We start from the raw sequence: 16,674 nt of genomic DNA on the forward strand, positions 1-16,674 counted from the left end.
ATTTACTAAAGCTTCTAAAAAGGTGAAGAGTTAATATTGCCCACAGCAACCAATCAGATGCTATCTCTTATTTCTTTATTGCATCCTGGAAAATGATAGACATAATCTGATTGGTTTCTGTGGGCAACATCACCTCTTTTTAATAAGATTTTAATAAGATTACCCCTCAGAGTTTAAAAAACTAGTTTTATTTACCCCAGAATAAAACATATTGGATGAGACCTAATTTAGATGTGCAGATATATATGAGGTCAGTACAAAAATCTGAACTAATTAATTTTTTCATATCAAGAACCATTCAGAGGTGTCAGTAAGTGAAAATGGAAGATGGAAGAATTTACCATGAGCACTGGAAAATATTCTGTAAGCTATGGAATTCCATACCTCATAATCGGAATTTAGAAATGGACTGAAAACCTTTCTTCTGTGAAATTGTGTCTGTAGCTACTGTATAGTTATTGTGACATTATGGGGGTGATTGGCATCATTTAGCATCAGTTGTAGTTTTGCTAAATTACTAAAACTGCAGCTGGTGTCTCTGGCATGCTGGGAGCTGCCCAGCACACAGGACAAGGCCGTACAGCATGGATATTGCCATCCTGCAATAACGATCGCAATCTAATTGTGATTGCATCGCAGAAAGTGCTGCATCCACTACCATAAGGACCCCATTTTTCAGAGAAGGTCCCTGAAAATGGTCCAGATACGACTATGGTTTCTGAACCGCGCCCCCCTAACGCCACCTCACTGCTCCCTGCCATCACTCGACCTGCAATCGTATCCTTCTGGGATTCGAAACGCATTTGGACACTTTTGCACATGGGATGGACCTATGTCAGAAATAAATGTAATAAACCTCATTTTATCCTGGTAGTTGTTCATGAAAACAAGTTTGATAAGGATTACATTAAAAAGAACAAATATTAAGTTTGGCGCACAGCTATAAAAACTAATATCTACATGTTCATATTTTTGTCTTTATAATAATTTCAGAATGTAACGCCATCTTCCTCTCATTCGTCAGCTCAACGTTCGGCTCAGGAGCTCCCTCAAGTGGAGAATTACAGTCTCAGCGCATGCTCAGTTAGCGGTCGGGAGGAGCTGCTGCTGTGCGGTTCCAACTTCCTTTCTGACTCCAAAGTGATTTTTCTAGAAAAGGGTCCAGGTGAGATATGACTGCAGTACTAGTTGGCATGGCATTAAAGGGGGTATGGCATGGCATTAAAAGGGGTATGACACTGGCATGCATTAAAAGGGGTATGGATTCAAGGGATGCCAATCTGATAGTGCCTCTTTACAAGGCATTGGTGAGACTACACTTGGAATATTGTGTTCAGTTCTGGGCACCGCACCTTAAAAAAGACATAAATGAATTGGAACAGGTACAGAGAAGGGCGACTAAGCTTGTAACAGGTCTCCAATCACTAGACTACAAAGATAGGTTAACCAGGCTGAATATGTTTTCACTGGAGAAACGGAGTTTGAGAGGTGATATGATTAGTATGTTCAATACAGGATTGGGAATCATATGGAACTGGGAGAGGATTTGTTCACTAACAGGCCTATACTTAGGACATGCAGGCATGTACTGAGACTCGAGGAAGCAGTAAAATTCTGGAACTCATTTCCGGTGGGGGTGGTTACAGCAACTACTGTTAATGAATTTAAATCAAACCTGCATGCATTTTTGGCCACTAAGGGAATCCTATAGATATGACTTACTCAAATCAATAGTTACAAGTAAGATAGGTTGAACTCGATGGATTAACATATTTTTTCAGCCTTAATTACTATGTTACTATGTTAGTTGAATGTATCCAACAATAATAACAAGATAAATTTTATCTGATCTTCCAGCAGTCACCCAGTGGGTGTTTCTGGTCATGGGCTGGATCAGTGATGGCTAACCTTGACACTCCACCTGTTGTTGCACAACACATCCCACCATGCCCTGCTACAGTTTTACTATTTGGCCATGCTAAAACTGATGCAGGGCATGCTGGGATGTGTAGTTCAACAACAGCTGGAGTGTCAATGTTAGGCATCACTGGGCTAGATGCACTAAGCTTCAAAAAGTGATAAAATGGAGACTGGTAAGCCAATCAGCTCCTGTTATTATTCAATCCCAGCCTTTAAGATGAAGAAGCTGATTGGCTGATTGTTTGTCACCCTACTCTTTACCATTTTTAGAATTTTGGTGCATCTGGCCCATGTAAGGAAATGTTCAGCCTAGCTTGGTCACATCCCACAGGCAAGTTGTTAAAGGTAGATAATTAACCATTTTGTTGCTACTAGATTTGGAAATTGTATGTATACTGTATATATATATATATATTTATTTTATTTCATAAGTTTCACAGAATGAGTTTGGTGAGATTGTGTTCTTTGCTACCTGTCAACAATGTACAACTAGCCATATCATTACCCACCTTAGTTCTTATACATATATATATATATATCTTTGCATCATATGTGTACATTGGGGCCAGTCAGGGACGTGCAGTCAGGGGAGACAGGGGAGGCAGTGCCTCCCCTGTCATAATGATGAAAATAATAAAAAGAAGATATTTGTATATCTTCTTTTATTATTTTCTACCTCTCCCGCTGCCTCCCACCCTCTTACACTGCTGCATGTGAGGGTGGGAGGCAGCGGGAGAGGTGCCTCCCGCTGTTAACATTAAAACTCCGGGCAGCGGGGAGCGGGTAGGGGAGGGCGGGGTCAGGGTGCAGCAATCAGCTGTAAAAGCCTGTTGAAAATTAATGGGGAAGCAGCACTTATACTGATGCCGCAATGACAGGGGCACCAGTATGAATGCACACCCCCAGATGTGATTGGGCCAGCGGATCCAGTGCTGGATCCACTGTCCAATCACACACATGCAGGGCCCGCCTGGTGAAGATTCAGCAGTCCGGCGCTGCTGGAAGAAAGCTGCCGCCACTGCCGAGGAAAGGACTGACCACCGCCGAGGAGAGGACAGGTGAGTCCGCCCGGGGGCCGCATGTACCCCCTGCTGCCTGTGCCCGCCCGTGGCAGTGCGGGGAGGTGAGTGCGTCCCCAAGCAATGTCCTCACCGCACATCACTGGGGCCAGTGTTTTCCATGGATGTCAGTAAAATTACTGGTGCCATGATTATATGACAGTATCCATGACTGAGTGCACACCCTCAGTACTACTAACAGCTACTGTATGGTTAACATGCTTTTAGGGAACAGCAATCCAGTCTTAAGGTTAAAAGATTACAATTGTCATCCTGGACAATTTTACACAATATATACTCTCTAGCTATCCATTGTTTATGGCAGTGTTAGGATTGTTAGCATGTGTCAAACTGGGAGCCTTCCCAGGGGGACACATGGATGTCGGGATTTTTACTGACTGCATCCCGTGTGAATGTCCAAAATTGGCCAAAGATACAGATTCTATGGGGCATGTCTACTGTGGTCACACTGTGTTACCCATGATGCAATAGCAGCCATCATCTGTTTAATCTCAGTCGTGTATCAGAACATTTTCAAAGTACTGTTGATCGGGATTGGCTGTTTTTTGGTGATTATCAGTTAATTAGTGTCAGGGGGACTCCCAACTGCCCTCCCACCCCACCCAACGTGGGTCACTGACAGCCATGGATGGGATGCGGGAGAGTCACAAAAAAAAGTGACTGTCCTGTGAAAATTGGGACAGTTGAGAAGTTTGCCTTATGCTAATACGAGCATCTGCTCAACGTATGTAGGGGATTGTGCATGAGCATGTAGAAACACGTGCCACCCATTGGCAACTGCAGTTGACAGCAGTAGTATATGCACGTGCCAAATCGCCAGGCCAAGTACAAGACATCCATCATTCCCTGCATACTGTACGTGACTTAGAATAGCATGGAGGTTTAGATCATCGTGTGTCACTGCCCAGTTCACGCTGCAAAATGCCCTATTTTATGTAAAGACAGATCTGACAAGTTCTGTATAGGACGGATGTAAACTGGCTTCTGTAAATGCACTGCATAAAGAAACTCCTTATACCCCTTTCACATCGCACTTTTAAAACGGTATATTGCCGTTTTTTTTCCATTTTAAAACGTTTAAGGCTGCAATGTGAAAGTGCCAGAGTTGATTTACCGGGTAAAGTTAACCGGTATTTCAACACGGTTAAAAAGCAGAGTCCTACACGTTTTAAAGCCGTTTTTTGGGCAGTTTGAACAGCTCTATTTCAATGGCTTGAAACGTGTCCCTTGGGGGTTAAACGGGTTGAATGTTTGAATGGTATTAAATGATTTTTAAAACGGTTTTCACCTGCAATGCAGTGGCAAACGCAGGATTTTCAGAAGGGGGTTTCCAGAGGGGTGGAGCAAAGCACGGAGATGGACACTTAGGTGACCCAGTATATGCCGGGTCAGTTAAAGTATTATAGATAGACCAAATATATATAAATAATAATAATAATAAAAAATAATAATAATAATAAAAAAATTATATATATATATATATATATATATATACACATACATACATACATACATACATACATACACATACAGGGGCGTCAACAGCAGTGTAGACCCCTGGGCATAGCAATGTATTGGGTCCCCTACCGATCCTCCAGCGGTAGGGGTCCTCCACAAGCTTTGATGTCCCGCGGGTGGTAGGGGGTATTATATCAACCACTCTGCATGTAGGGCCTGGATCAGTAATTTCCCCTAATTACCCCTTTACTGCACAGATGGTGAGAGATGGGGTGGGAGAAGGGGGCATTGGGCTGAATGAAGGGGCCCTGATACATAACTTCCAGGGTGGTAGAGGATGTTTAATATAGTGGAGTGGGCTCATTATTCATAATTTTCTGGTGGGAGGACAGCTTGCTTGACTGCAGATATCTCCAGTTCCTGGAAATAGATTTCTTAGATTTTAATGGAAAAACTAGAGAATCCCACCTACCAAATGGTACTGGGGACTAGGGGATCGGAGTTCAGGAGGCAGAGCAATCTGCCAATGAGAATATAAAACTACATACCAGGTGTGTGGAGCTGGAGCAGTAACCAGCTGCTGGAAGGCTAATATCTCTGGTTCTGGGAAAAGTATAGACAAGCTACTAGCGTCCTTCAAAAGGGGAGAGTCACAGGTTTTGGAATATATCCTCAGAAAAACTCTAAGTCAGACAGAACCTGAAATATCTGACTGGTAATAACAATTAACAGGCTTGGATGGGGACCACTGCTTTGAAGTCAGATATCTCCGGTTCCCAGTGGCCGATTTTTACAATTCTTATACTGCAATGTGAAAGGTCTCAAGGCTCAGACCCGTTTTAAAGTCCCATTTAAGAATACCGTGTCATTACCCATTTTTGCAATGTGAAAGCAGTATGATTTGCCTCTGTGAACAGAGCACTCAGAAGCAGGCCCTTAGTGTGTATTGGCTGTTACTGTATTTTATATAAATGGAATTATTGTAGCTTGTGATTTATTTTTTCTTTACTACAAATAGATGGAAAACTGCAGTGGGAGGAGGAAGCAAAAGTAAATAGACTGAAGAGCAATGAGGTAAATGACATGACTGTATATTTCATTGTGATAAATGCCCCCTACACTGAGTATTGTGTGCTACAGCCTGTATTTCTTTGCAGTTTCTAGCAATATACTGTAAGTGTATAAGAATTACTAATGGTATTATGGGGCCTGATTCAGACGTGATCGCATGGCTGCTTATTTCAAGAGCCCATTGATCAGGTATAAGCCGCCCATCCAGAGTGAAATCCCGCCCCATGAAAGCCTGCAAAATCGCTCTAGTTCTCAGACTCTATTGCGTCGGGTGGCATGGAGCTGCAGCCGGCAGAGAGAAGGGGCCCGGCAGACACTATAAATATGTTTAAAATATGGTTGGATAAACATTTATTGGTTAAAAACATCCATGAGTACGAATAAGTAACATAATCTGTCTTTAAAATATCATAACATACTATACAACAAGGGATAAGCTACTATAAACATAGGCTGAACTAGATGGACGCAAGTCTTTATTCAGCCTCACCTACTATGTGACTAGGTAACTATGTAAATGGAGGAGGTTGCACTCACGCTCCTGAGTAATACATGTCAAATTTGTTATGTTACCTGCTTTTTCAAGGGATCTGAAACCAGCATTAATTATACCATAAGCTATATATATATATATATATATATATATATATATATATATTTATTTTATTTATATATATATATATATATATATATATATATGCTGTAGTTGTGTAGATATTACAATGGATATTTCTTCTACTGAGAGCTTATATATTTGGTAGCATCCAAAAGATTGAGTGAAAGCAGAAAATGCACATTACAGTATGTATGTTTCTAATTAGCAGTGATGGCCAGCTAGCACTTATATCAGCGGTCCCCAAACTGTGTGCCATGGGTTGGTGGTCCAGAACTAAAATTAATTATGTTCAAAGTGATAGGTAAAACCAGATGTGGGCTAGCAGTAACCACAACATAACTGGTCCTAAGGGTGACAGGTCTGCACAATTTACATAAATTAACAAATAAATATATATTCAATTATCAAATAAAAACTTGAAAAAATACTGATACTCAAGGGTGCTGTGATTCAAGAAAGTTTTGGAACCACTGACATACTTTTATATGATCTTCTGTTGCCACCCACTGGTGAAAACATGAAGATGCTCAAATTATCATTTTATTTTTACTTTGATGGTAATGCTGTTACAATGATGTAAAACTAATGCATTTATTTGCTTTATACGTCTTTAGTCCCTGCTGTCTGTCCAAGTCCCAGAATACTGTAACAAGGAGATCACACGCCCCCTACAGGTCTACTTCTATATCTCTAACGGGCGTAGGAAGAGAAGTCCCATGCAGAGCTTTCGGTACCTACCAAGTGAGTATTTACATTTCTATTTATATCTATGTGTAACATGAGCTATGCTTCTGTACTTAATCTGAGGAAAAGAAAAACAACCATACTAGATGCAAAAAGTGGCCGTATTTGTAGTTATTGCTGTAAGGAACCATGAAGATATAAAAGAGTGAGTTAATTATTCAAATGAGTATTTTATAATGATATCTTGGCATATAAATGGAATAATAAAAGGAAACAGCATACAGTATGTTCTTATTAACCGGTTATGTAATACCCCTTTCACATCGCACTTTTAAAACGGTATCTTGCCGTTTTTTTCCCATTTTAAAATGTTTAAGGCTGCAATGTGAAAGTGCCAAAGTTGATTTACCGGTTAAAGTTAACTGGTATTTCAACACGGTTAAAAAGCAGAGTCCTACACGTTTTAAAGCCGTTTTTTAGGCAGTGTGAATGGCTCTATTTCAATGGCTTGAAACGTGTCCCTTGGGGGTTAAACGGGTTGAATGTTTGAATGGTATTAAATGATTTTTAAAACATTTTTCACCTGCAATATGAAAGGTCTCAAGGCTCAGACCCGTTTTAAATGTCCCATTTAAGAATACCGTGTCATTACCCATTTCTGCAATGTGAAAGCAGTATTATATGAGCCACTGGCCATTGTCTACACTACTGTATGCTGAATATTTGTTTGCATGTATTGTGAAATGTACTGTTGTTGTATTTGTTTATAAAATAATAATATATCTTATCTACCTCTACATTGTTTTTACCTTTCTCATCATTCTATGATGTGCCATCTTTCTCTCTACATCTACATTCCTCCTCTGCAGTCATATTTAAGGAGGAACCCCTGCCTGAAATGGCCTTACACAGGCCCTACACTTCTGTTTCCCTCACTCCTCCGTGTCACTTACCATTAGACTCTGGTCATATGGAACTGCCCACATCTTTTGCATCCCCTCTAACACCAAATTTGTCTGAGACTCCAATGGAGGTTTCTCCTTACTACACTGCTCCACACCAAGACAGGATGTTTTCCGGTGCTCCTGACTGCAGTGTTGCTAGAACTTCCTTTTTGGGATGTTACTTTAATCCACTTGAATTTAAATGTCCCCCATCCTACCCAGAAAATGGTAGTGATGTGTCTCTAACTTTGCCCTTTCAATCAAACACTAGTTCTGCGCTCCCACCAAGCCCAGTTCCATGGTCCCCACAGCCTTGCTCATCACAACCTTCATGTTCAACGACATTTGGGGGGTCCATGCTTTCCCATTTAAATTCACCTAACGAGCTGGAGGAGAGAGCAGCAGGATCTCATCAAAGCTACCCGCCTTCTCCAATTTTGCCAAGTTTAGAATTTGATAGCTCTACACATCATTTTGTCAACAGCTATCAGCAGTACCCAGACTGTGCTCCTCCCACATACACCACATTAGGTGAGGTTGACAGCCTGAATACAATGCAATCTGACCATTCTTCCACATCTTCTCAAGTTAGCAGAACAGAGCAACGTGTACCCAATCAGCAATTTGCTACAAGCTCACTCTCTAATCACCCTTCTAATCCTACACAGCCACTAAACTCCAAAAGAGAAGATGCTGGATCAGTCAGTCATTCCATGTTTTCTACTCCCACATCCAGTTTGCCTCTATCTAAGGAGGATAATGTGCCCCAAGCATTTTCTACCAACTACCAAAACCTGTCCTCGTGCAATACTATGCAACTCACAACACTCTGTCCATCTAGACAACCTCCTTTCTCCGCCCCTCCTTCTCCTGTTATTCCTAATGCTGCAGGTTCTAGTGAGGAGGTACCCTCAGGTACTGCAATGGCTGTGCCAGCAAACCAAAATGAGAAAGATGCCTGTTACCAGGAACCTTCCGAAGACTATGGCAAATCTGCCAACAGCAAATGTGCTGATGTGGGAAAAGAGGATGGCCAAGGTTTTGAAAGCCCTTTCCATTCAATACCAATCCAGGGGATAACACTGGAAGAAGGTGGGTAGAACTTGAATGTTTAATGCATTCATATTGTACAAATTGCTAAACACTATTCTCTTTAATAAACTAAAATGTCGTCTTCATTCTTTTCTGTTCATTTACTGTCACAAGATCACTGTACAGTATTTAAGAAAATGTATGTTAATTTTACATTTTGTGCAATTGCAATACAATAACTACTGTAAGTCATACAAATGACACCTGCTCCATTAAATGTTATTTAAACTCACAGACTTAAAGGGCTATTCAGCATACTTGCCTACTTTTGAAAACTAGTTTCAGGGAGATTATAGTTGGCAGCAGAATTTTGCAAAGCACCCCATTGAGGGGCGTGTCTTGTTCCACTTAAAGGGTGTGCCTAGATCCATATATGGAGAGATTGTGAAAAGAGATTGTGAATGTGGCACCTAGAAGCGTGGGGATGTACTACTACATCTGAATCTTTTAAAGTGACTTATATCCAAATGTAGATGAGCCCCAAAGCAGTTAGTAAGAGCTACTATACTTGGTAAAGTGCTGGGAAATGGTGCTGATAATTCAATTAAAATTTATCTATCTCTCCTTTTTTTCCCCAAAAATTTAACAGTGTAAAGTGGGCTAGGTAAAATGAGGGAGATTGCAAGACTAATGAGGGAGAGAGGGAGATTGCTGTTATTTCAGGGAGTCTCCTGCAGAACGCAGGAGGGTAGGCAGCTATGCTATTTAGAAATATTTCCGCATTTGCAGCAATACAATTGATCAATGAAAACAAAATCTATTATGAAAACCTATTCCTCAGCTGCAGTGGCAATACCTGCCCAGAGTGGTAAGGTTTCACTTACCACTTTACCAAGCCCGTTTCCTTAGTTGTGCGCTGGCTTATTGACTCATGTATGCCAAGTTAATCTGAAAGAACAAATGCTAATGCTTACAATATAAGTGCAGTCAAGTTCATAGTTGTGGATCTAATTTACCAACTATTTTTACTTAAAATGATAGTGCTGCATTGGTTAAATCCAATTATATATGATCAAGCATCAAAGAAAAGCAGATTGGTATGATGCTAGAAGTTTGCTACCACTTTAGGTTGTCGGATGAACTTGAAATAGTAAGCGTGTACTTGTGGAAATCCTTATTATGTTATTGCCTAGTACATTGCTTCCCAAACTTTTCTCAATCAGGGCACCTTTGAGTGTAAGATCTATTTTCACTTCACCTCAGGCCAAAACGTTCTTATTAAGAAATGTAGAAGCGAAATATTAAATTAAGTAAATTGTGTTTATAAGTCATCCTTAGGTTCAATTATGTGGTTAAGGTCAAGATTCACTTCTGTTTGTCTACATATATTAGAATTGGTATCCACCAGCACTGGTTTTGCCTATTTATATTAAATATATTAAATTTGCACTGTTCCTGAACCACCAATCCAAGGCAATTGTCTTGATCCTATACCTGCACAAGTCATTAAAACTGTATCTCCTGCTTATTCCAACCTTAACTAAAATCTGCAATCTCTCTCTTAGTACTGGTACTTTTCCTTCTTTGCTCAAACATGCAGTGATTACTCCCATTCTGAAAAAACACAATTCTGACCCTAACTCTCTACTGTCCTATCTCTCAGCTCCCATGTCTTTCCAAGCTACTCAAGAGACTTGTCTACTCTCGCCTCACACACTTTCTTAACTCTCACCCCCTATTAGACCCACTTCAGTCAGGCTTTCGTTCCCAACACTCCACTAAGACAACACTGACTAAAGTGGTGAATGATCTGGTAACTGCTAAGTCTAAAGGCCATTACTCACTACTTCTACCTCAGAGTTGTCACCAGTGGTTTTGGGCCGAGTCTCTGAATGTCTCCCTGCTATCACATATTGGATGTCTTCTCGGCAACTCAAACTCAATATTTACAAAACGGAATTACTTATATTCTCACCAACCAAGAACAGTTACCATCCTGATATCTCCATAACTGTTGACAACTCAACAATCTACCCTATCCCACAAGCTCGTTGCCTAGGGGTCATCCTCGACTCTGAACTGTCCTTTCTTCCCCACATTCAATCTGTCTCCAAATCATGTTACATGCATCTAAAAAACATATCCAAAAAATGACCATATATCACACAAGACACTACTAAATCTCTTATCCATGCACTCATTATATTCCACATTTATTATTGCAATAGTATCCTAACTGGTCTTCCCAAGAACAGACTCCCACCACTGCAATCCATTTTAAATACTGCTGCTAGGCTGATCTTCCTTGCAAGACGCTCATCGTCTGCTGATCCACTCTTTGGTCCCTCCATTGGTTGCCTGGGTACTAACAAAGCTTGGGCTATTCGCACAGGATCCTCATCTATGAGAGGCAAAAAAGGTGGACCCCCAGTTGGTACAATGATTGGAAAGATATCAATAGTTATCGGAGGTGTGCTACCACTGGACATAAGGTATAGGAACATGTATGGAAAGAAAAGAGTATGTCCATGTGTGATGCACCTATTGAAAATCACACGAATAAAAAGTAACTTTTATTTGTCAATTTTAAGAAAGCGAAATATATAAAAAAACACATACAACAAATACACTCTGTGTTAAAAAGCGGTGGCTCTCTGATCCTATGGGCGGTATAAATCTCCCTTAAATTCAAATACAGAAACGGAGGGCCATAATATTTTTATATAGTATAATGTAATATCACAGTGTTGTATCACTGAACGGTTGGCCACAATCCCTAAATGGAGGCGCACTAAATGACAAGATCAAAATAGAACGTATTGTTGGACAGGCAGTGTGAATAAATGGTGCATAAAGGTCTGCCTGGGCTACTGTTTAACACAATATGTATTCCTGACGTCTATCGACACAGGTGTCGTCGTTATAGGATTTCTCCTCCCAAACACAAATATAGGCTGGCAATTATCACAATGCACTGTGTCAATGGGCACCTGTCATGTATACGCCTAGTTTGGGGGAAATAACTGTGTACCACAATTCCTGGTCCTAGTATACGTCAACGCAAATGTCATCACCTAGGGTATGTCCCTTCTCCAACAAATATATAGGCTGGTGATTTAATCCTGCGCATTGAATATGCGGGTGCTTGTCACCTATGGGCCTAGTTGGGGGTGACAGCCTGGTGATAACTGTGTCGAGTTTTTTGGATGTCGACTTCCAAACAAATATAATCAGGCTGGTGATTGTCACAGTGCGCTGAATCAGTGTGCGCCTGTCATCATAAGGCCTAGTTTGGAATGACAGTTTGAGGTGTAGATTGTCGATAATGTAAATTAACTCAAGACACCTTTGGTGGCCACAGAAAGTTAACAGAAATTACTAAGTCTCTCCATTACCCGAGAAACGGGAATAGTGTGGAGACTGGTATAAATGTTATGGCGACCGCTCATACAGATGAGTCAAATTTCATCTCTGCGGAGTGTAATTAGTCTAGTGATCAGATCTTGTGGACACAGTTGGTGTAATGTCGACACTTACTGTCTGTAGTTTATTTGCGGACAAATAATTGATATATACAAAAAACAAAAAACACGTGTTATCCTGCCTCCCGTGAGGGTAATCAAATCGGTACAGGGTCGGTTTTTAGTAATATTAAAATGTCGACAGAAAAGGTCGTCACTTTCAGGGTTGTCGACTTCCAAGCAACAACATACAGGTGGATGATTATCACAGCGTGCTAAATCAGTATGTGTCTGTCACTGGTAAGCCTGGTTTTGGACTGACAACCTAGGGTGTAACCCGTCACTGATAGTGATTAACTCAGAACACATGCGGTGGTCATAGAAAATTAACAAAACTTTCTCAGTCTCTTAAATTACCCGAAAAAACGGGAATAGTGTGGAGACCAGCGATAATAGTGTTATGGTGACCACTCATAGAGATGAGTCAAATTTTATCTCAGTAAAGTATGGTTAGTCCAGTGATCAGGTGTTTGTGGACACAGTAGGTGTAATGTCGACACTTTGTGTCAGTAGTTTATTAGTAGACAAAATACATTTAAATTTCACATACACATCAAATACGTTTTATCCTGCGTACTGCGAGAGTACTGTAATCGGTACAGGGTCGGTTTTTGGTGGTAAAAATAAATAGATAAATGTCACATATGCACCATATATGAAACTAACGTGGCAGATAGTACAAACCACCTCAATTAGCAGGTACACTATACGGGGTTGCTCGCATACAAATAACACTGTCTCCAAACTGTGTGGAGGAAGTATTCCAAAAAAAAACCCTGGGTGCGGGTAATGGAAGTGTTATAATGCCCCAAGGACTAGTAAATTTTAAGATCAGAGAACGACACCGCTAGCCGGCGCACGCTTCGCAAACAGCTTTTTCAAGGCCTTGAAAAAGCTGTTTGCGAAGCGTGCGCCGGCTAGCGGTGTCGCTCTCTGATCTTAAAATTTACTAGGATGCATTTTGATTGATGTACTTTTCTTACAGGAACCCCTATTAGAGGCGCACTGACAGACAGTGTGAGGACAGCCTCACGCGTGTCATAGAACAGTGGCAGCAACCTCTTTGAATTATCAGACACTAGCTCACAAAGAAGATAGTGTGGGAATTGCCTTGCACCCCTCTGACATTTATTACTTGTCCTTGGGGCATTATAACACTTCCATTACCCGCACCCAGGGTTTTTTTTTGGAATACTTCCTCCACACAGTTTGGAGACAGTGTTATTTGTATGCGAGCAACCCCGTATAGTGTACCTGCTAATTGAGGTGGTTTGTACTATCTGCCACGTTAGTTTCATATATGGTGCATATGTGACATTTATCTATTTATTTTTACCACCAAAAACCGACCCTGTACCGATTACAGTACTCTCGCAGTACGCAGGATAAAACGTATTTGATGTGTATGTGAAATTTAAATGTATTTTGTCTACTAATAAACTACTGACACAAAGTGTCGACATTACACCTACTGTGTCCACAAACACCTGATCACTGGACTAACCATACTTTACTGAGATAAAATTTGACTCATCTCTATGAGTGGTCACCATAACACTATTATCGCTGGTCTCCACACTATTCCCGTTTTTTCAGGTAATTTAAGAGACTGAGAAAGTTTTGTTAATTTTCTATGACCACCGCATGTGTTCTGAGTTAATCACTATCAGTGACGGGTTACACCCTAGGTTGTCAGTCCAAAACCAGGCTTACCAGTGACAGACACATACTGATTTAGCACGCTGTGATAATCATCCACCTGTATGTTGTTGCTTGGAAGTCGACAACCCTGAAAGTGACGACCTTTTCTGTCGACATTTTAATATTACTAAAAACCGACCCTGTACCGATTTGATTACCCTCACGGGAGGCAGGATAACACGTGTTTTTTGTTTTTTGTATATATCAATTATTTGTCCGCAAATAAACTACAGACAGTAAGTGTCGACATTACACCAACTGTGTCCACAAGATCTGATCACTAGACTAATTACACTCCGCAGAGATGAAATTTGACTCATCTGTATGAGCGGTCGCCATAACATTAATACCAGTCTCCACACTATTCCCGTTTCTCGGGTAATGGAGAGACTTAGTAATTTCTGTTAACTTTCTGTGGCCACCAAAGGTGTCTTGAGTTAATTTACATTATCGACAATCTACACCTCAAACTGTCATTCCAAACTAGGCCTTATGATGACAGGCGCACACTGATTCAGCGCACTGTGACAATCACCAGCCTGATTATATTTGTTTGGAAGTCGACATCCAAAAAACTCGACACAGTTATCACCAGGCTGTCACCCCCAACTAGGCCCATAGGTGACAAGCACCCGCATATTCAATGCGCAGGATTAAATCACCAGCCTATATATTTGTTGGAGAAGGGACATACCCTAGGTGATGACATTTGCGTTGACGTATACTAGGACCAGGAATTGTGGTACACAGTTATTTCAGCCAAACTAGGTGTATACATGACAGGCGCCCATTGACACAGTGCATTGTGATAATTGCCAGCCTATATTTGTGTTTGGGAGGAGAAATCCTATAACGACGACACCTGTGTCGATAGACGTCAGGAATACATATTGTGTTAAACAGTAGCCAGGGCAGACCTTTATGCACCATTTATTCACACTGCCTGTCCAACAATACGTTCTATTTTGATCTTGTCATTTAGTGCGCCTCCATTTAGGGATTGTGACCAACCGTTCAGTGATACAACACTGTGATATTACATTATACTATATAAAAATATTATGGCCCTCCGTTTCTGTATTTGAATTTAAGGGAGATTTATACCGCCCATAGGATCAGAGAGCCACCGCTTTTTAACACAGAGTGTATTTGTTGTATGTGTTTTTTTATATATTTCGCTTTCTTAAAATTGACAAATAAAAGTTACTTTTTATTCGTGTGATTTTCAATAGGTGCATCACACATGGACATACTCTTTTCTTTCCATACATGTTGCCTGGGTACTTTAAGTTAAGGTACACGATCCATACGATGGACCCGATTTCCTTTGAAATCAGGTCCATTTGGCCGGCTAGGACAAAATATCGGGGGCATCGCGTCGGTCGGGACCGTTAACAATGGTCCCGACGCGACCGACGCGATGTCCGCGATTTCCCCATAGGCTTCAATGTTAAAAAATATTTTAACATTGAAATCGTGTCGGGAAAGGTAAAATATCGGGGGCATCGCGTCGGTCGGGACCATTAACATAGGTCCCGACGCGATGCCCCCGATTTTTCCATAGGCTTCAATGTTAAAAGATTTTTTAACATTGAAATCCTGAAAAAATGTGAAAAATGTGAAATGGGCCAATATGACCCATTTCACATTATAGATGTCCCCGTCGTCACCCCACGATAGACGCCAACCCGAAGCGTGGCGAGCGCAGCGAGCCCGCGAGGGGCGGCGGTGCGCGTCCTCCGACCTTTTCATTCCCCTACTATCCACGTCGGCGTGGAGTTGAGAATAGAATAGTGTGGCGAGCGCAGCGAGCTACCGAGCCCGAAGCGTGGCGAGCGCAGCGAGCCCCGCGAGGGGACGCGTATAACTTCACAGGTATACGCGTCCCCTCGCGGGGCTCGCTGCGCTCGCCACGCTTCGGGCTCGGTGGCTCGCTGCGCTCGCCACACTATTCTTTTCTCATCTCCACGCCGACGTGGATAGTAGGGGAATGAAAAGGTCGGAGGACGCGCACCGCCGCCCCTCGCGGGCTCGCTGCGCTCGCCACGCTTCGGGTTGGCGTCTATCGTGGGGTGGGGTGTACGCCTTGACATTTGGGGGGGTTGGGAATATTTTACATTGAATCCAATGTAAAATCGGGTCCCAGGGACCCGATTTACATTTCATTAAAAAAAAAAAATCGGGTCCAAAATCGGTCGGTCGCATCGATCGCATTGCATGCGACCAAATCGCATGCGATGCGATCGACCCGATTTTTCCGACACGACCACCCCGATGTAAATCGGTGTGGCCGTGCTAGGAAACAAGTACCGTTGCCTGTATCTTAATGTATTCAATATACAACATTTCTACTTGAATATAAAGCTATTAACCATACTGCACCAGCATATATCTATTTACTTATCACAAAATATCTCCCATCTGGACCACTACACTTTGCACAAGATCTGCATCTCTTGTCTGCACGGATCACTAGCTCCTATTCACTATTACAGGACTTTTATCGGGCTGCTCCCATCCTATGGAATGCCCTTCCACGCACAATAAGACTCTCCACTAGCCTCCAAACTTTCAAGCACTCCCTGAAAACTCACCTCTTCAGGCAAGCCTATCATAGTTAAGTTCTACACGCATAACCCTCTGAGGCA

General features: G+C 41.6%; 1 protein-coding gene across 2 annotated transcripts in view; it reads left to right on the plus strand.

Annotated features, from left to right (window-relative positions):
• NFATC4 (nuclear factor of activated T cells 4) overlaps positions 1–16,674 on the plus strand; it is an 81,455-nt gene that overhangs the window by 59,994 nt on the left and 4,787 nt on the right. For both annotated transcript variants that reach the window (XM_083145094.1, XM_083145102.1), the window contains exons 6-9: positions 1,025–1,165; positions 5,476–5,531; positions 6,759–6,885; positions 7,698–8,864. In XM_083145094.1, coding sequence (XP_083001220.1) covers positions 1,025–1,165; positions 5,476–5,531; positions 6,759–6,885; positions 7,698–8,864 — 1,491 coding nt within the window. The remainder of the gene's footprint in view (positions 1–1,024; positions 1,166–5,475; positions 5,532–6,758; positions 6,886–7,697; positions 8,865–16,674) is intronic.

The sequence above is a fragment of the Crinia signifera genome, chromosome 1, assembly GCF_055691185.1.
Source record: "Crinia signifera chromosome 1, ASM5569118v1, whole genome shotgun sequence".
Lineage (NCBI taxonomy): Eukaryota > Metazoa > Chordata > Amphibia > Anura > Myobatrachidae > Crinia > Crinia signifera.